Source organism: Lepidochelys olivacea (assembly GCF_965140295.1).
Source record: "Lepidochelys olivacea isolate rLepOli2 genome assembly, chromosome: 10".
Lineage (NCBI taxonomy): Eukaryota > Metazoa > Chordata > Testudines > Cheloniidae > Lepidochelys > Lepidochelys olivacea.
In genome coordinates this window covers 78,708,628-78,726,358 of record NC_140420.1, presented here as the reverse complement: position 1 = coordinate 78,726,358, position 17,731 = coordinate 78,708,628, and the positions used below count along the sequence as shown (strand labels likewise).

General features: G+C 44.2%; 1 protein-coding gene across 1 annotated transcript in view; it reads left to right on the top strand.

The window, feature by feature from the left end:
• IGDCC3 (immunoglobulin superfamily DCC subclass member 3) overlaps positions 1-17,731 on the top strand; it is a 191,156-nt gene that overhangs the window by 111,656 nt on the left and 61,769 nt on the right. The window contains exons 5-6 of the mRNA XM_084642518.1: positions 1,881-2,018; positions 12,861-13,019. Of these exons, the coding sequence (XP_084498644.1) occupies positions 1,881-2,018; positions 12,861-13,019 (297 nt within the window). The remainder of the gene's footprint in view (positions 1-1,880; positions 2,019-12,860; positions 13,020-17,731) is intronic.

Below are 17,731 nucleotides of genomic sequence, written 5' to 3'. Positions count from 1 at the left end.
CTCCCGACCTCCTGGAAGATGATGAAAGGCGCAGAAATCAGTCAAATAACAGTGCAGAGGAACACACCTCCTCCAAATCATATTTCAAATCTGTAGGAAGCATGAAAGGAAGGGTTGGTCTTATGAATATGTCACTGGGCTCTCACAAGATTTGGTTTCAGGTCCCCGCTCCGCAATGTGCTTCTTATGCAAGTCACCCAATGTCTGTGGGCCCCAGTTGCCTACCTGTAAAATGGAAATAATACTTCCTCTGTTTGTCTTGTCAGCTTAGACGATGAGTTCTTTGTCCTAGGAGTACGTGCATCATCTAGCACGGGGGTCTCAAAGTCCTGGCCCGCAGGCCATCTGTGGCCCGAGAACCTCCCCACTGCGGCCCGCCGAAACTTTAAAAAAAGGTTATTTCGTCCGGCCCTCATGGCTACCGGCTGAGGGAGTGGGGCGGGAGGGGAGCGGGCAGGAGAGATTCACATGCCCCTGTCCCCAGAGGAGAGACCCATGCAGCCACGCTGCTGGCTCTGTCTGCTGCAGGCACCGCCCCCCGCAGCTCCCATTGGTTGGGTCGCCGGGCAGAGTCAGCCAGGGTGGCACACGGCCAATGGAGCGAGGTGACATTATTGGCCCGCTGGGAGGATTTGAGGACTGGCAGTGGCCCTAAGGTAAATTGGGTTCGAGATCCCTGACCTAGCACAATCAAGTGCCGGTCTAGGTGCAAGTGTGATACAAGTGAATAATAATGGTACCGTAGCGCTGCCCACGAGATCTGTAACCTGTCATACGAAAAGCATCAGCGTGAATCAGTGTGGTCCACCCCTTTACTGCAAACCAGAAAGGTTTTCTGATAAATGTTAGCTGTTTGGCCTGAAGTCAGAGGTGATGTCAATTGTTGTGGAAGGAGCACCGCGTGGAACCCCCTGTAGTATTTCCTTGGAGAAATGTCCCTTTAAAAAGATCCCCAGAAGGAGAGATTTAGAAGCAGCCTCTGTGAGCAACACCAGGGGTCAGAGACAGCAGCTTAGTTGAGTTTGAGGCCAAAGCACATGGCCATAGCAGCAATAAGAGATGGCTCCTTTACAGGCAGATGTCAGCTGTTCTGGATGCTGTGAGCCACGTCATGAAGCGGGGGAGGGCCTAGCATGTGTTGGGCTCTCACAGTCTAAAGTCCGTGGGTGTAACTTACACACCAAGGGGGCAGCGAGAGGTGAAGCAGGAAAAATAATTTATATGAGGGCATACGAAGGTGAATAGTAAATCAGCCCCTTCCCTATTGGGTCTCACATCTCCTTACACTTTCCTCAGAGCTGCTATCCTTCCTCTAAGCCGCTTCCCCTTTCCACCCACATCACATACATACATCAGTTTACACCCACCTATTGGCGTGTACTTTCACCAGCGTTTTTGTCACCTCTAAATCTGGTCTGTTCCTTTTAATGCTGCTTTTCAACAGAGATGGCATTCAGTCCATGCCATTACAGATGACTTGGGCACCGCGTGCATTTCAGTTAAAAACTTGGCCGATCCATTGCCAGTCAATGCTGTTTTCTTATACTTTGCATATGTGTACAGTATGTGAATTGGATTGACAGAATGTGCTTGTGGATTGGTCATTGCTGTCAAGAGTGTTATCACGGAAACGTCAATATGCATATTTGAGGCACACTTCAACATACACTTGTTATATAGGCAACGTCCTTGTTTGGTGTGACTAGTTAGTGAATGCATATAATGAAATCATTCATTCTGGGTTACATGGGTCACATTCTGTTCCATCATGTAGATGAACTGAGCCCTCGTGGGTTATCATTGTACTCTATAGTGTCATATCTTGCAGTTAAGCACTAAGGCCTAGTAGGTCTCAGTTAACAGCGAGTATTTCTTTGCAGGCTCCCATTCTACAGTTTACAAGGATCCCATGATTCTTGTCGGCCCAGAAAACCTCACCCTGACTGTGCACCAGACAGCTATCCTGGAATGCATTGCAACTGGAAATCCCAGGCCCATTGTGTCCTGGAGTCGACTAGGTAAGCAATTGAGTGGCAGGAATTTAGCTTGGCACTGTTGATTGTCCTCACACAGGAAATAATTATGTGCCATTGATTATTTATTGCACAGGACAATTCAGCCTTCTCTTTACTGTTCAGGTTAATTGTAGACTCAGAACCCCTTTTATCTTTCTGTCTATGGTTTGTACTGCCTTCCGAGTTCCTATTTCAACTTGTTATTGAGGTGGGTTGGTTAAAGCTGTAAACGTTTTATGAAAGGTGATAATTTTATCTTTCCAAAAAGTGACAGCATTTTCTTTAGTTGCATCAAAAGCATCAACGTTGGCTCCAGAGAAGTGACTTCATTCGCAAACATGTCTTCCATGTAAAACAGACTTGAGAGAAACTGTCTGTCTATTGAGTGATTTAAAATAAAACCAGGGAATGGGAGTGGTTAATAGCTGCACACATGAAGCTCTGAAGAATAGATACTCAGTGGTGAGGTCAAGAGTATTTGTTAATCAGCATGAAAAACTGAGCCACTGTCAAGTTCTATCGCACGAGTGGAGTAGTCCGGTGTTGTTTGCAATCGAAAAATGTTAAGCTCTGCCTGCTTGACGTTAGCCCAGAGAAATGCATACAGTGGAAGGGTGCTTTCACATTTAACTGCCAAGCAGAAATCTTTCCTGAATAAATAGCTGATGGCCTTTGTGTTGCACTCTGGTACCTGCAAATATATGTGTATGTGAACCGAACCAAGTGAATGTTTCCAGACCTTTGAGCTGTTCCTCCTCGGAGAAGCACATTGCAACCATTTCATTCTCACAAGATTTTCCCACCAGGATATTACATGTTCCCCAAAGTGGCTATGCAGGGTAATGGGCTACATTTTTGGGAGTAAAAAGAAAAGGAGGACTTGTGGCACCTTAGAGACTAACCAATTTATTAGAGCATAAGCTTTCGTGAGCTACAGCTCACTTCCTCAGATGCATATCGTGGAAACTGCAGCAGGCTTTATATATACACAGAGAATATGAAACAATACCTATTCCCACCCCACTGTCCTGCTGGTAATAGCTTATCTAAAGTGATTTCCAGCACAAATCCAGGTTTTCTCACCCTCCACCCCCCCACACAAATTCACTCTCCTGCTGGTGATAGCCCATCCAAAGTGACAACTCTTTACACAATGTGCATGACAATCAAGCTGGGCTATTTCCTGCATAAATCCAGGTTCTCACATCCCCCCACCCCCATACACACACAAACTCACTCTCCTGCTGGTAATAGCTCATCCAAACTGACCACTCTTCAAGTTAAAATCCAAGTTAAACCAGAACATCTGGGGGGGGGGGGGGGGTAGGAAAAAACAAGAGGAAACAGGCTACCTTGCATAATGACTTAGCCACTCCAAGTCTCTATTTAAGCCTAAATTAATAGTATCCAATTTGCAAATGAATTCCAATTCAGCAGTTTCTCGCTGGAGTCTGGATTTGAAGTTTTTTTGTTTTAAGATAGCGACCTTCATGTCTGTGATCGCGTGACCAGAGAGATTGAAGTGTTCTCCGACTGGTTTATGAATGTTACAATTCTTGACATCTGATTTGTGTCCATTTATTCTTTTACGTAGAGACTGTCCAGTTTGACCAATGTACATGGCAGAGGGGCATTGCTGGCACATGATGGCATATATCACATTGGTGGATGTGCAGGTGAACGAGCCTCTGATAGTGTGGCTGATGTTATTAGGCCCTGTGATGGTGTCCCCTGAATAGATATGTGGGCACAGTTGGCAACGGGCTTTGTTGCAAGGCCTAACAAAGAAAATAACAGAACGCCACTAGCCGTCACCTTCAGCCCCCAACTAAAACCCCTCCAACGCATTATTAAGGATCTACAACCTATCCTAAAGGATGACCCAACACTCTCACAAATCTTGGGAGACAGGCCAGTCCTTGCCTACAGACAGCCCCGCAACCTGAAGCAAATACTCACCAACAACCACATACCACACAACAGAACCACTAACCCAGGAACTTATCCTTGCAACAAAGCCCGTTGCCAACTGTGCCCACATATCTATTCAGGGGACACCATCACAGGGCCTAATAACATCAGCCACACTATCAGAGGCTCGTTCACCTGCACATCCACCAATGTGATATATGCCATCATGTGCCAGCAATGCCCCTCTGCCATGTACATTGGTCAAACTGGACAGTCTCTACGTAAAAGAATAAATGGACACAAATCAGATGTCAAGAATTGTAACATTCATAAACCAGTCGGAGAACACTTCAATCTCTCTGGTCACGCGATCACAGACATGAAGGTCGCTATCTTAAAACAAAAAAACTTCAAATCCAGACTCCAGCGAGAAACTGCTGAATTGGAATTCATTTGCAAATTGGATACTATTAATTTAGGCTTAAATAGAGACTTGGAGTGGCTAAGTCATTATGCAAGGTAGCCTGTTTCCTCTTGTTTTTTCCTACCCCCCCCCCCAGATGTTCTGGTTTAACTTGGATTTTAACTTGAAGAGTGGTCAGTTTGGATGAGCTATTACCAGCAGGAGAGTGAGTTTGTGTGTGTATGGGGGTGGGGGGATGTGAGAACCTGGATTTATGCAGGAAATAGCCCAGCTTGATTGTCATGCACATTGTGTAAAGAGTTGTCACTTTGGATGGGCTATCACCAGCAGGAGAGTGAATTTGTGTGGGGGGGTGGAGGGTGAGAAAACCTGGATTTGTGCTGGAAATCACTTTAGATAAGCTATTACCAGCAGGACAGTGGGGTGGGAATAGGTATTGTTTCATATTCTCTGTGTATATATAAAGCCTGCTGCAGTTTCCACGATATGCATCTGAGGAAGTGAGCTGTAGCTCACGAAAGCTTATGCTCTAATAAATTGGTTAGTCTCTAAGGTGCCACAAGTCCTCCTTTTCTTTTTGCGAATACAGACTAACACGGCTGCTACTCTGAAACCTGTTTTTGGGAGTGAAACACACTCTGGGTAGCTATGCTCACCCTAGACTTCAGCCGCGCTCCTTGCTTTTTATTCATGAATCTCTGGTTCTCAGAACTTGATTAATGGTTGTTAGCTTCCCAGTCTAGAGCCTTCAGGGAAACAGCAAGAATACATTTATGTAGTGGTAATCCAGAAAGATTTTTTTCACACTGCCTTTTCCATTCAGATTCTATTAATTCTATTCTGTTAATTCTAACAGATTCTATTCCTGTTAATACCACCTACCCAAGACTGTCACTAACTGACCTTTTCCCCCTGAGCAATAATCTTCATACTGATGCTGTTTTAAAAACCTGCTGGATACGCTATGCCACGGTGTTGCAATGTTCTTTTGGGCACAAGGCCGCTCTACCCTGACTCTCAACTATAATAAACTACTTTATAATTGCCCTAATTATATCAGCTCATTGGCTTGTTCAAAACACTTGTCTCCATAGAATGGGGTATTAATGAAGATATAGTAGCATCGAGCCATATTACCCCATATAGATTCAGTCCAACACTACTGTCTATCAAAAAAGACCCCAACTTCTCTGTCGTGGCATTTGATGTAGAGCTACCGAGTCAAAAGAAAACCTCGCTATTTTTATTTCCACGTTAGTGTGAATGCTTTCCTCCCAAATAAACACATTCTTTTGTCTATTTCTACAATGATGTGAAAGGTTGCTTACGAGTTCAATGGATCTAGGGATCCCTTAGGCTCTTTTTTGAACTATTTCAATCATGTGAAAATATCAGACATAGTCTTTGGTGTTCTTGTGTCCTCACAATCAGAAGGAGGGGAAGGGAGACAACACAACTTTGAAAGGACTCCCAAGTAGGACAAAACCAGTTGAGGGAAGCCGTGGGGGTTGACATCAAAGAAGAGGTAGTTTCATGCCTGATTGAGTTTATACATGTGTGGCTTCCTCATGTATGAAGTTTACCTGTCTGAGGCACCTCCTACAATGCTAGTTCATGAAGAGTAATTGCAGGAGGGCTCCTCTTAAATAACTGTTGGAGCAATACAGCTTGGAGAAAAAAACTTTCCACATGGAACCATAAACTATAAAATATATGGCAGTGGAGTCTTAAAGGTAGGCAGCCAACTTAGATTAGGCTCAGTTTCAGTTTTATTTAAATAAAAACGAATATAAATGAATAATTTGTGCACCATTTTTTTAAAAATCAGAAAAAGTCCCCATTGAAGTAGTTCATCTTTGCAGGATTTTGCCATTTCATGGGGGTCCTTTGTACTCCTCAGTTTTTATTCTGCTGCCATTTCAATGAAATGGCAATTGTTTTATTCAGAAATGAGCGCAAATGTGAATTTTTGCATTGTTTTGTGTGTAAAAGCTGTCTTCTCTTAAACAAATGGACCCACTTTTTGCTCTGACTTTGCCAAAAACCTGGCTGATTTTCAGTGGGAAATGGACCCAGTTTTGTTTGGGGGGAAAATCATACAAATCATGGGTCAATTTTTGAATGATATGCAATAAACTTTTACTTTTATTTCCTTGTGAATATTTTGTATCCCTCTACCACAAAGTTCTTGTGTCTCCCACTGCATGAAATGCTTTGCAAAGTGAAATGTTCATTAGAGGATTTGTTCTGAGAGAAGTGTAAAATCGTTAAGGTTTTGGTTTGTTCAAGAAAGATAAGATTTGTCCTTTCACAACTACACACTCGAACCTGATCCCGTAGGCGTACAAAAATGAATCTCCAGGGAACTTATTGCAAAGCCAGCAGAATGAATAATGATTTTTAATGTATTACATATCAGCTTATCCTTTAACTGACAAGCTGCTGATCTGGCCTCCATCAAAGATACTGAGACAAAATAACACGCTATTTAGAGAGATCTACAAAAGTGAGACAAGGAAGAAAGGGCAGTGATTATCTGATAGCGTTATACAGAACTTGTCAGAAAGGGTTACACAATGGGAAGGAAATTACTAAAGGGGGAGCCATTCAACACATAAACCATACAACAGTTGTAGGAGCCAATTAATTGGTAACTTATTGGACACAGAAGCTTGCAGTAGATGGCTGACTGGTTGACAGGAGCACCATTCCCTGAAGTGTTTAGAAATAATAGAGTAAATTTCACCACTTCACACACTGAATAGTTAACTGTTGCAATGTATTCTAAATATGCTAATACATGGTGCCCAATGTCTGATGGAGTAGAAGACCTATGTGTCTAAAACGTAGAAGGCTGCTATGCCAGGATACAAAGAATTCACAAAAGACCTAAATGGTCAACATTAGAAAGTTGTTACTTTCTTTCTACTTGCTACTTATAAAAGAAAGGCATTCGCGTTGTTGCATATTCATATCGCCTGGCACGTTTTAACGAATTTCTGTAATTGGTGCTGATGTGCCAGTCATTTGCTTAGTAGACAGAACAATGGAATCCATTACAGTGAAAAAGCATCCCAGATACCTTTGAAAATTAAATAACTTCTACCCCAAATTGCAGGGATCTTTCCTCCAGATTTCACTCTAATGGGAAATTTTAAAACTTTATTTGTGCACTGCAAGGAGGTTCTTTGAGGGTGTCTCCTATTTGGAGTATAGCCAGCTTCAGTGTGAGCAGTGTTTATTAATTAGTAATCCAGCTGCTCTTCACTACCAGCCGAAACCCCCACCTTAAAAACCACATGCGTTTTAAGGCCCTATCAGTATTCCACCCTGCTGTTTGCTAGTTGGTTCATAGTGTTGTTTTGTCACAATCGCATCAGTATAAAGTGAAATGGAAATGACCTAATTCTGAAGTCTCCAAGTAGGCACACAGACTTAGGGCTCAGTTCCTCCTATATCCCCCGGGGAAGCCATGTGACACTGGGACTCATAATGGGGTTTCATCTCCTGTTCAATCAGACAGCCTACTGGGTCTCAAACGATGATCCATGAACCACCCGTTCTAGTGGTTCATTGGTAGTTCTTTGATTCACTAGTCATCATTTCTGAGAGACTGTAGTCTAGCAGACAGTGAATGTCACAGGGTAGGAAGATGTAGGAGGTCCACAAGATGGTTTTTGTCTCACAAAGTCTTCCAAAGAATTAAAACATTCAAAAGCCGCTGGCATGGCTGATTTCAGAGGATGCAAAATGTCCTGCTTATTGTTGGGGTCGACTTTCTGGAAGGGACTGCTGCATGTAAATTTACTGGGCTCTTTGGGCCCGCATGAAAAGGAATGCTATTTCCAAACGCTGATCCTGAAAGGGTAAGGGAGGTGCTCGGTACCTTGCAGAAGGCATACACTACCCTGTAGATTCGCATCCTGTCCCGGGCAGGTAGTCTGGGGATCTGAGATCCTGTCTCCATTTGAGTCTGGCTGATTGATTCCAAACTTCTGTAGTGTGTGTGGTGTGGTAAGTTACTGATATTTGAGCCATTCCACCATCCGAGAAGAAACTGCAGTCTAGTCACAGAGTTTGGGTGAGAGCAGGGGGCTGGCTGCATGAGGAATACCACCTCTCCTCCATGTGCTCTGGGAAAGGATGTCTCAACTCTTCTGAGCTGGCATTGCAATGGGAAGCTATTACAGCACAACCATCGGTCTGCATGGTTGGGGAGTTCTCACTCTCGTTTTGATGCATTGCGTCTTGTCCTGTGCCAAGAGTGTGAGCTCTTCAGGGCATCTTTTTATTACCTGTTTGTATAGTGCCAGTGGGGCCCTGGTCCATGGATAGGCTTCCTAGGTATTATCACAAGCCAAGTAATGGTACATTCATGTTCTGTTTGTGTTCGGTTTTGCCAGACTGGTTAGACTTGCAAGGCTGACTTCTTTGGAGATTGTCTAGTTCCCATTGTTTTAAAGGGTGGATAGCTTTGCAGCAAACTTTGGCAAACAGGATACAGTGAACAAGCCTGTCCAGATTGCTCTCTGTTGCTCGCTGATTCAAAATAAGTTAAAGGTCACATCAAACATTTCACTCCTGTGAGCCCCTGTAGCTTAGAGAGCCGAGCAGCAGCGTTTAGAGCAAGTTAGCTGGGGCAGGATGTTTTTCCTCTTTGTGATATAGCCTAATACAGGGGTTTTCAACTTTTTTTTCATTTGCAGACCCCTCAAAATTTCAGATGGAGGAGGGGACCCCTTTGGAAATCCTAGACATAGTCTGCAGACTCCCCGAGGTCCATGGACCCCTCCCAGTTGAAAACCACTGCTCTACTGAAAGATGGGGGCCGGGTGATTAAAGTTAGGAGCGCAGGTTTCCTGGGTTCTGTTCCTAGCCCTGTCACTAACTCGCTGAGACTGTAGGGTTTCCCTGTCTGCATAATGGGTTTGAGAATATGTGTCGACCACGCCAGGGGGTTGCGAGGTGCAGTTCATGTGTGTGGAGCTCCCTGTGCTCCTCAGAGGAAAGGAGCCGTGCTTGTGCCAAGGGTTATTTTTGTGCTCTCTCTGTGACTGTGAGATGGGGCTGCTTGATAACACTGAGGGCTAAAGATCCGCGTGCGCCTCACTCCAGGAGAGAGTTCATGGCTGTGAATCCTGAGTTGGGGGAAGCACCACACTCTGGCCCAGCTGGGGACCTAAGTCCCTTGGACGGGTGGGGCGTGGGCCACACCCACTCCTTGACATTTCTTACACTACATCACTCAGGGCTGTGAAAAATTTTATACCGTAATTAGGTCGACCTAACCCCAACTTTAGATGCAGCTAAGTCTCCTTCCATCGACTTAGCTACTGCCTCTTGAGGGGATGGGTTTACTACAGAGATCATAGAATCCTAGAATATCAGAATTGGAAGGGACCTCAGGAGGTCATCTAGTCCAACCCCCTGCTCAAAGCAGGACCAATCCCCAACTAAATCAGGAACCCTTCCATTTCTGTAGTGTCTACACTACAGAGTGTCGCCGTAGACAGACCCTGAGAGAGGGAGTGTGAATTGAGCCAGCAAATGCAACCTTTTATGATTATTAGAGATGGCAAAACTTGCCTGACTTGAATGGTGGATGCAGTGTAGTTGTAGCCATGTCGGTACCTGGATACTAGAGGGACAAGGTGGGTGAGGTAATATCTGTTATTGGATCAACTTCTGTTGGTGAGAGAGAGAGAGAGAAGCTTTTGAGCCACATAGAGCTCTTCAGTACCTTTCCCAGAGCTGAAGAAGAGCTCTTTGTGGCTCGAAAGCAGGTCTTTCTCACCAGCAGAAATTGGTCCCATAACAGATATACCTCACCCACCTTATCTCTTGAATGGTGAATATGAGCTGGGAGAACTTTATTTTATTTTTTTTGTTTAGAAAAGAGATAAATTTAGCTGGCAGGAGAAATTTCCTCAAACTCTGACACCTCTAATTAATCGATGGCCTCTGTAGAGACAAACGGAAACATATTGACACTGATATTTCGACTGCGCGGCATATCTGACGCAGCCTGGGTCTTTTATGTAGCACATGATAAATAGCGTAATAACCCAAGCTGGCATTCAAGTCATATTTCTGTGTTATTTCTTAACTCATGTATACAATCATACAGCCTACCTGCCAGGTACAGCCTGCTCACATATTTCACCTGTCCTACTTCCTCAGGAGAGAGATTTGATTTTTACACCTATTGTAAATATGGGCTTCAAAAAAGTCTAATTTAAAGAGGAAATCAAGTTCAATTTGAATTTAATTCAGACCTTCTTTACAGTTTGGTTTACATGATGTTATTCAAAAGGAACCGACCCTTCTTATTGCTCATTAAACACTGAACAGGTCATGCTTTACTATCCTTTTTTATGGCTGAGCAATTTCCTGCTGCAGCACATCGGCCATCTATACAATTATTTAATGACATTGTTTTTCTCTGTCTGAAAGACCTGAGCCCCTTTCACTGTAACGTAAATAATGAAGTGTCCAGGGTCTGCCTGCCTGACGGAACAGTGAAACCTCTGAGTTAAACATTTCCTGTAAAACATTGCAAAGATCATGGGCAGAAGATGCTTCTGCAACTTTCAGGGTACGTCCCCTGTTTTGTGTCTTTCAATCCATAGTACCTTTTCCCACCGCTCTCTGTCAAGGCGCTGTCTGAAATTAGACTATTTATTTCTGCTGTTCTGATGGGTGAACACATACTGCAGGATCTGCTGATTTATTTATTTTTTTTAAAATACCTGTTTTTTTGTCTAGTGTCATCTCTTAGTGCTCCTGTTCTTGAGGACTTAAGCTGTCTTAGTGGTTTGGCTCCTGTGATAAATGGTTTTGCTTTCGGTGTAAACGAAATAGTTCCTGGAGTGAGGAAGAAATTGCGTGCCTAAACTTAAGTAGAAACAAACAGAAGAAATTGGTAGATGCCCGATATATCACAGGTGGCTTGCAAAGTGGCTTTTGGGTGGGGTGATAGTTATGTGTCCCTTTCTGCTGGAAGAATGACTATACTATAATTGACGAGTGTAGCCATTTCGTTGGTTCTCTGTAAGGCTGTGGCTGGCTCTGGATTCTTCACAGGCAGGATAAAACCCCCATAAAAGCTCTTCATTCTGCACTACTATTCTACAGAAGGAATTTTCTTCCTGACCCCAGCTGCTAATTGCCTGAAGCATGAAGCCCAATAGCAAAGATAAAAATTATAAGGTGTCTCAGCTGCTTGACTACAGTGACCCAGCCACATCTGGAATGTCAACAACTTCATTTCCACACCGATTGGCCCATAAATTTCCCATTGTTGGGTTACAGTAGATATTGACACTGGAATGACTGTCTGTTCCACAGAGCCGTGAATGTTGCAAGCAGTACCGTTCGCAGTCCCTTTGGTAGAGGGCTCCTTGTGATTAAGACAACTTGGTAGTTATGCGTCTGACTGGAGTAAAGCCAACCCTAGAATCAGAGGGCCAAATCAATGGCAATTGCAGGTGCACAGCATCTTGGGATTGAGCAATAGAAATGGAAAATTACTGTCTCATCTAGCTGATCCCCTGCCAGTGAATGACTGTTCTCTACGGAATGTTTAAAGTCTTTATTGGATTTCCACTACTTCCCTGGGGAGACTATGCCACAGTCTAATATAATCAGTGGCAGGAATTTTTAATAGTGAGCCTAAATTTTCCTTTTTTCTTAAAAAGAAAAGGAGGACTTGTGGCACCTTAGAGACGAACAAATTTATTAGAGCATAAGCTTTCGTGGGCTACAGCCTGCATAGAATGGAACATATAGTAAGAAGATGCATCTGATGAAGTGGGCTGTAGCTCACGAAAACTTATGCTCAAATAAATTGGTTAGTCTCTAAGGTGCCACAAGTACTCCAGTTCTCTTTGCGGATACAGACTAACACGGCTGCTACTCTGGAACCTTTTTTCTTAATATCTCAATACACCTTTAAAGCACAACGCGAAAAGTGTTTTGCTACCGAAAGGAACAAATATTTGAAGAGGGTGTGTTGTGTTCAGGTGCTAGGAACCCCAAGGCTGGGCCTTTATTTTTTGGTTCTGTAGGGCTTTTAACTTTCTTTCTAAACACAAATGCAAGAAGGAAACAGGATTTCAGTTTCACATCTGATGAAAGGGCAGCTCCTCCAGCAATAACCACCCGGCTCTCCACTCAAACTCCCTGGAACGAGCTAGTGCTGATTTAGAGCTGTGTTTGTCAGGCGCGGAGTCTTTAAAACACCAGCCAATGGAACAATAAAATGCAATGGCCTGATACTAATGAAACATGTTGTAATTGGGGGCAAAGGCTTAGTTGGGGCTCTTGGACTGGCTTTTTCCACATGTCACATGCATAGTTTGAGTTGCACTGTGGAGAGCTGGAGCTAAAACTCACTGAAGTCAATGGAAGGACTCCCCTTAATTGGGACTCAGGACTAACTCCCCTCACTGTGGGCTAGAGAGTTCAGCTTAAAGGTACACTAAGTAATTTTGTCTCGTTTCCTCTTCCAGATGGCCGTCCCATTGGCGTAGAAGGAATTCAGGTGCTGGGGACAGGAAACCTAATGATTTCTGACCTCACTGTGCAGCATTCTGGGATATACGTTTGTGCTGCTAACAAACCCGGCACTAGAGTGCGGAGAACTGCCCAGGGAAGGCTAGTCGTACAAGGTAAGATAACCAGGCTACTATTGGATAATTACACCCATTTAGCTATTTTCTCCACCTCTTCCTAGCCCTGTGTAAAGATCTGGCCCTTAACAGGTGCTGGTTCAGTTTTTCCTAGATGTTCTTTGCATTGCATGTTCATGAAGAGAGGAAAGTTTTTATTTTAATAGTACAATCCTCCCCAGACCCCTAGGTAGGTACTCGGATGGCTAGCCTGGGCCGCTGCCCCTGCTGCTGCGGCCAGTGCCATTTTTAGGTGCTACCTTGAGCAAAGCTAGTACATGTCTGTCTGCCTGAGCTGAGAATGATCATGGGACACAAAGCCTTTCCTTTCGAAATCCCTCGTTCGTTTGTATCCAGCCCAGGTCAGCAGAGAACAGAAGTCATTAACGCCCAGTGGTTCTTCTGTTGCCTCTGTGAAACAGGTTGAAATGCCCCCATCCAGTTCTTGTGTTCACAAAACTCACCTGTCATTAGTTAGCACCCTTCTTAAAGGACCAGCAGGGAGCCTAAAGGCTGAATGGGCCTGGAGATTGATTTACTTTCTCCCCTCTACCAGTGGTCCCCCCAGGGCAGGGTTGAGGCCCACTGATAGGGTGTCATGGAGGAAGCTTATAGTGATGCTGTGTCATACCTGTTCTCTGCAGATAACAGAGTTCACCAGGTTATCTTTCGCCAGCATGACTTTTATTTTGTACAGTTAAGACATTTAAAACTCTGGTTCCGGACAGTCAGTGGGCAGAGGACCCACCATGGTGGACTCCGGCAACAGATGATGAGTCTGAGCCACCCACGAAAGATTCAGAGTTGAACCCTCTTAAAAAGTCACCTGTGACATTCCCCATATTGTCAGTGCCAGGGAAATGCAGGTTCCACCATTGGCCCACAGCAGTAGTCCTGACAGGGCCACTTCTCATGGGCCTTCCAGCTAGCAGCCAGAACCAGGCGCTCCAAACCTCACCGAGCCACCAGTCTCCCTGGCGAAAGGAGCCAGGCCAGTGTTTAGAAAGGCAACACAGCTGGCAGTGTGGAGCTGAATGGTGATAATCCTCCCCTGATTACAGGCACTCACCTCCTCCTCAGGCTGGTCCACTTACAGCATCTCACCCTCTCATCAGTTCACTCATTAACTGTTGACTGATGATATCCTGAATCTCAAATTATGCGTCTCTTGCCTGTGGGCTAATTGAACCTTTCATGCTAGTGACAGGGAAAGTGCTCTCCTTCCCCGGTGATGCTCACCTGTCAGTTACCGAGAATCACATGCTGGGTTCACAGCTGTATGTCTTGCTACCACTGCAGACTGATATCAGCTCTAAAACTCCTTATCACTCAATACATGCATTCCTTCCCATGCTGATCTATGAAGAAGACTCAGGTCACATGGTATTGGCCTCCTTTTTGTTCCCAGCTGCTAAATCGCACTAAAAGAAGCTGAAAGTATGTGAAATCCTCTCCCTGTAAGCAATTGCTGTAATTGCCACTGGGACGTTATACCATTGCCAGCGGGGATGGAAGGGGGTCACACAGCGATCTCCCTATTCAGATGTGGCCCACACAGTGGAAAAGTTTGGGAACCCTGGCATTCAGCATTTACTTCTGTAGCACAACATAACTGAGAGCGGCTGTAAGGTCAGGTTTCTTTGTGTGACGCATTTCCTCCACTTGCACACTCCGAGATAGACACAAGGGATGCTCTCCATTCATCTTGAAAGTTAAAGGTGCTGAATAAAAGCACCGCTAATAAATCATAGCAGGAGTCAAGCAGATTCAGGTTTTGGAGCAGTAAATCAGCAACTGCCTGGAATGCAGCCAGGTGCAGCTACAGCGTCTAAAGCCCCAGGATTGGGATGGTGCGGGGGAGTGGAAGAAAAGCCATTGAAAAGTACTTTGCGTCTGGTAGGAGATCTTTCCCAAGAGTATGCATGTGGTAAAGGCTATTGAACCACACATGGCTGGGGAGCAGACAAGGGAAGTTTAAAAAAAATGGAGCTAGTTTAAAAATCTTCATGAAAGTTGCAAAATTAAAAGCTTTCCGTTCTGCTGACGGCTTCCTCTTTAGCGACAACATGGTAAGGAAAAGGAATAAGGAAACTGTTACATGGCCAAACTGATTACAAAGAGGCCGCGTTTAAAATCACATCTGTGAAGACATGGGTTCAGATTCTGATTTCAGGTATGCTACTGTAAATCCAGAGTTATTCTACTGACTTCCATTGGGGTTATTCTGGAATTACACTGGTGAAACTGAGAGGAGGATCGGTTCCTAGGTGTCACAGCCATTCGGGACAGCCTCCTTGTCATGGAGCAAATGCTTTTCCATTAAGAACTAGAAGATCAAAAGGGTCTATGAATATGAGGAGCTGGCAACTGCTTCGCTGTGCAGACACAGCGGGGCTGTCCTGCTCTGACTGTTGCTAGCTGAGTTGTATCTGGAAACTGATTGGAATTCAGAGGTACAGCAAGGGTCATCCGATTGAGTGTGTAGTCTCTTTCCAAGGGCTGTATCCTTCCCCTGTGGAAGCCAGTGGCAAAACTTCCATTGGCAACAGAGTTGTGCCCTCGGTGAGGTCAACTACGCTCGCTGCCAGCAGCTTCTGCTTTATCTGAACTCTGTATTGTCTGAGTTTTGCCACTCAGAGCTTCAAGTGATTGTTTTCAGAGGGGTGGCCGTGTTAGTCTGTATCAGCAAAAACAACGAGGAGTCCTTGTGGCACCTTCGAGACTAACAAATTTATTTGAGCATAAGAAACTGCCGAGAGTGAACTATAGCGACTGCAGGGTTTAGCTTTATCAAGGTATCAAAGGTGTAAATTACACAGTTTAAGGGGGAAAACCAATAACAACGAAACAAGAGTCTGAATGATTTGGGAGGAGCTCTGCAGAAATGCTGGGCTTCCAAAATAATGCCCAAGTCCCCACAGCACGATCTTCCAAAGTGCTAATAAATAATACTTTCATTCCTGTTCCGTGAGGCTCTCACCATGCTTTCCAGGCATAAATCAGTTAACCTTTGCAATACCCTGTGAAAAAGGCATTCTTGTCCACATTTTATAGGTGGGGAAACTGAGACAAAAAGAGGTTAATGTGATTTGCCTAGTGTTGCACAATAAGTCAGTGGAAAAGTTTGGAAGAGAACCCAGGAGTCCTGACTCCCATTACTCAGCTTCAGTCGCTAAGTAATGCTGTGTCCCAAAGATCTTAATGAAAATCTTGGCTATAGGTTGGGATGAGATCTTTACATTTGATGTCTTCACTCTCTATTTGAACACTTATTCTATTTCAGTGATAATTATCTTTCTCATTACAATCTCCCTTTTAGATCAGCTAATACCATCTTATTATCCTCCTGGGACTTCTCCTGCCTTCAAAGGTTAGGGTCTCAATCTCTCTCACTCTCTCTCTCTCACTGCCCTCGCCTATCCATTTAGAGTTCTTTGATCTCCTTTGTTAAGTCCCTACACAGAAAAGTTTCCGTTTTCTTCTGGGATCCTAACACAGACCTTTGAATATCACGTTGTGCCATGTTACAAGTGAAAGTCTTGTGAGGGGCTGTTTTAAGAGCAGACTGTGTCTAAATACAAAATGGAAGGTGTTTGTGTGGGATGGATGGGGGAAGCAGAGGGGTCAGTGGCAGTAAAGAAACTAAATCAAAGCCCTCTCTTTCTCTATCTCCTGTACGATCTATTGTGCTTTATTATGTGTTTGGTGTCATAACAAACTGATGGGCTCTGAATGGCCAGATGGTCACCAGTGTTCTCCACTCCACGCTTCATTGCCTCCTGAAAGCTATGGAGAAAAATGAGATCCCATCTCACAAACGACTGTCCATCTTGAGAACACATTTTAGAAGGCTCTTTCGGACAATCACTGCCTCATATCTCTGTTCTCTGCTTTCAGAAATGGGTTTTGTTCTTTTGTACAGTGGATTCTGCAGCTCATACTCTCATGTGAGCTGTTCTGTTGATTTCGTTAGCATGGGATGCAGGATCAGGCTCCAGGTTAGAATTAATTCACAGATGTGCTGCAGTTACTGTGTTACATGTTGGAACTCTTGGCATTTGCATTGCTACAGTTGTTTGCCCTAGCTAAGGAGCTCTTAGCATTTACACCATTTACACTAAATTTATGCCATAAAAATGTGTTCAAGATCTCACTATGAAAAGATTCATATTGACTTCACCAGCTGTTGGATCAGCTCCATTGAGAAAGGGACATTTGCAAATTTCAGATCAGGGTTTGACTTTTGAAACTCCCCAAAGTTGGAGATGCTCTGCCCTCTTTTTCCTCTCCAGTGTTCCTCGGACACGTGCTGTGTCAGTATCCATACAGATTCTCAGCCTCGGTGCTCAGTGGAAGCAGAATTTTACTTTGGATTATTAGCCGATCTCTCGTAAAAGTTGTGTGTCATGTTTTGACCAATGATGGTGCCGTTTCCCCACAGTTCTCCCTCAAGTGGACTTCAGAAGTTCAGCCTCTGTTCCGATATTAAAACTCTGGGCCCAATTTTCAAATTTTTGCCCCTTAGTGAAATGTCCACATCCTGCATTACGGATGCTCAGGTCAGTATGTAGGTACATAAAATGGGCACGCATGCTGCTACTGTAGATCCATAATTCAAAGCCTGTCTAGGAAAGTAGGCTATTATAGCTGTTAACCATCTTTTGGCTGTTTGGCAACCTGCATGAAATGAATTTGGGGGGGTCAGTCCAAGT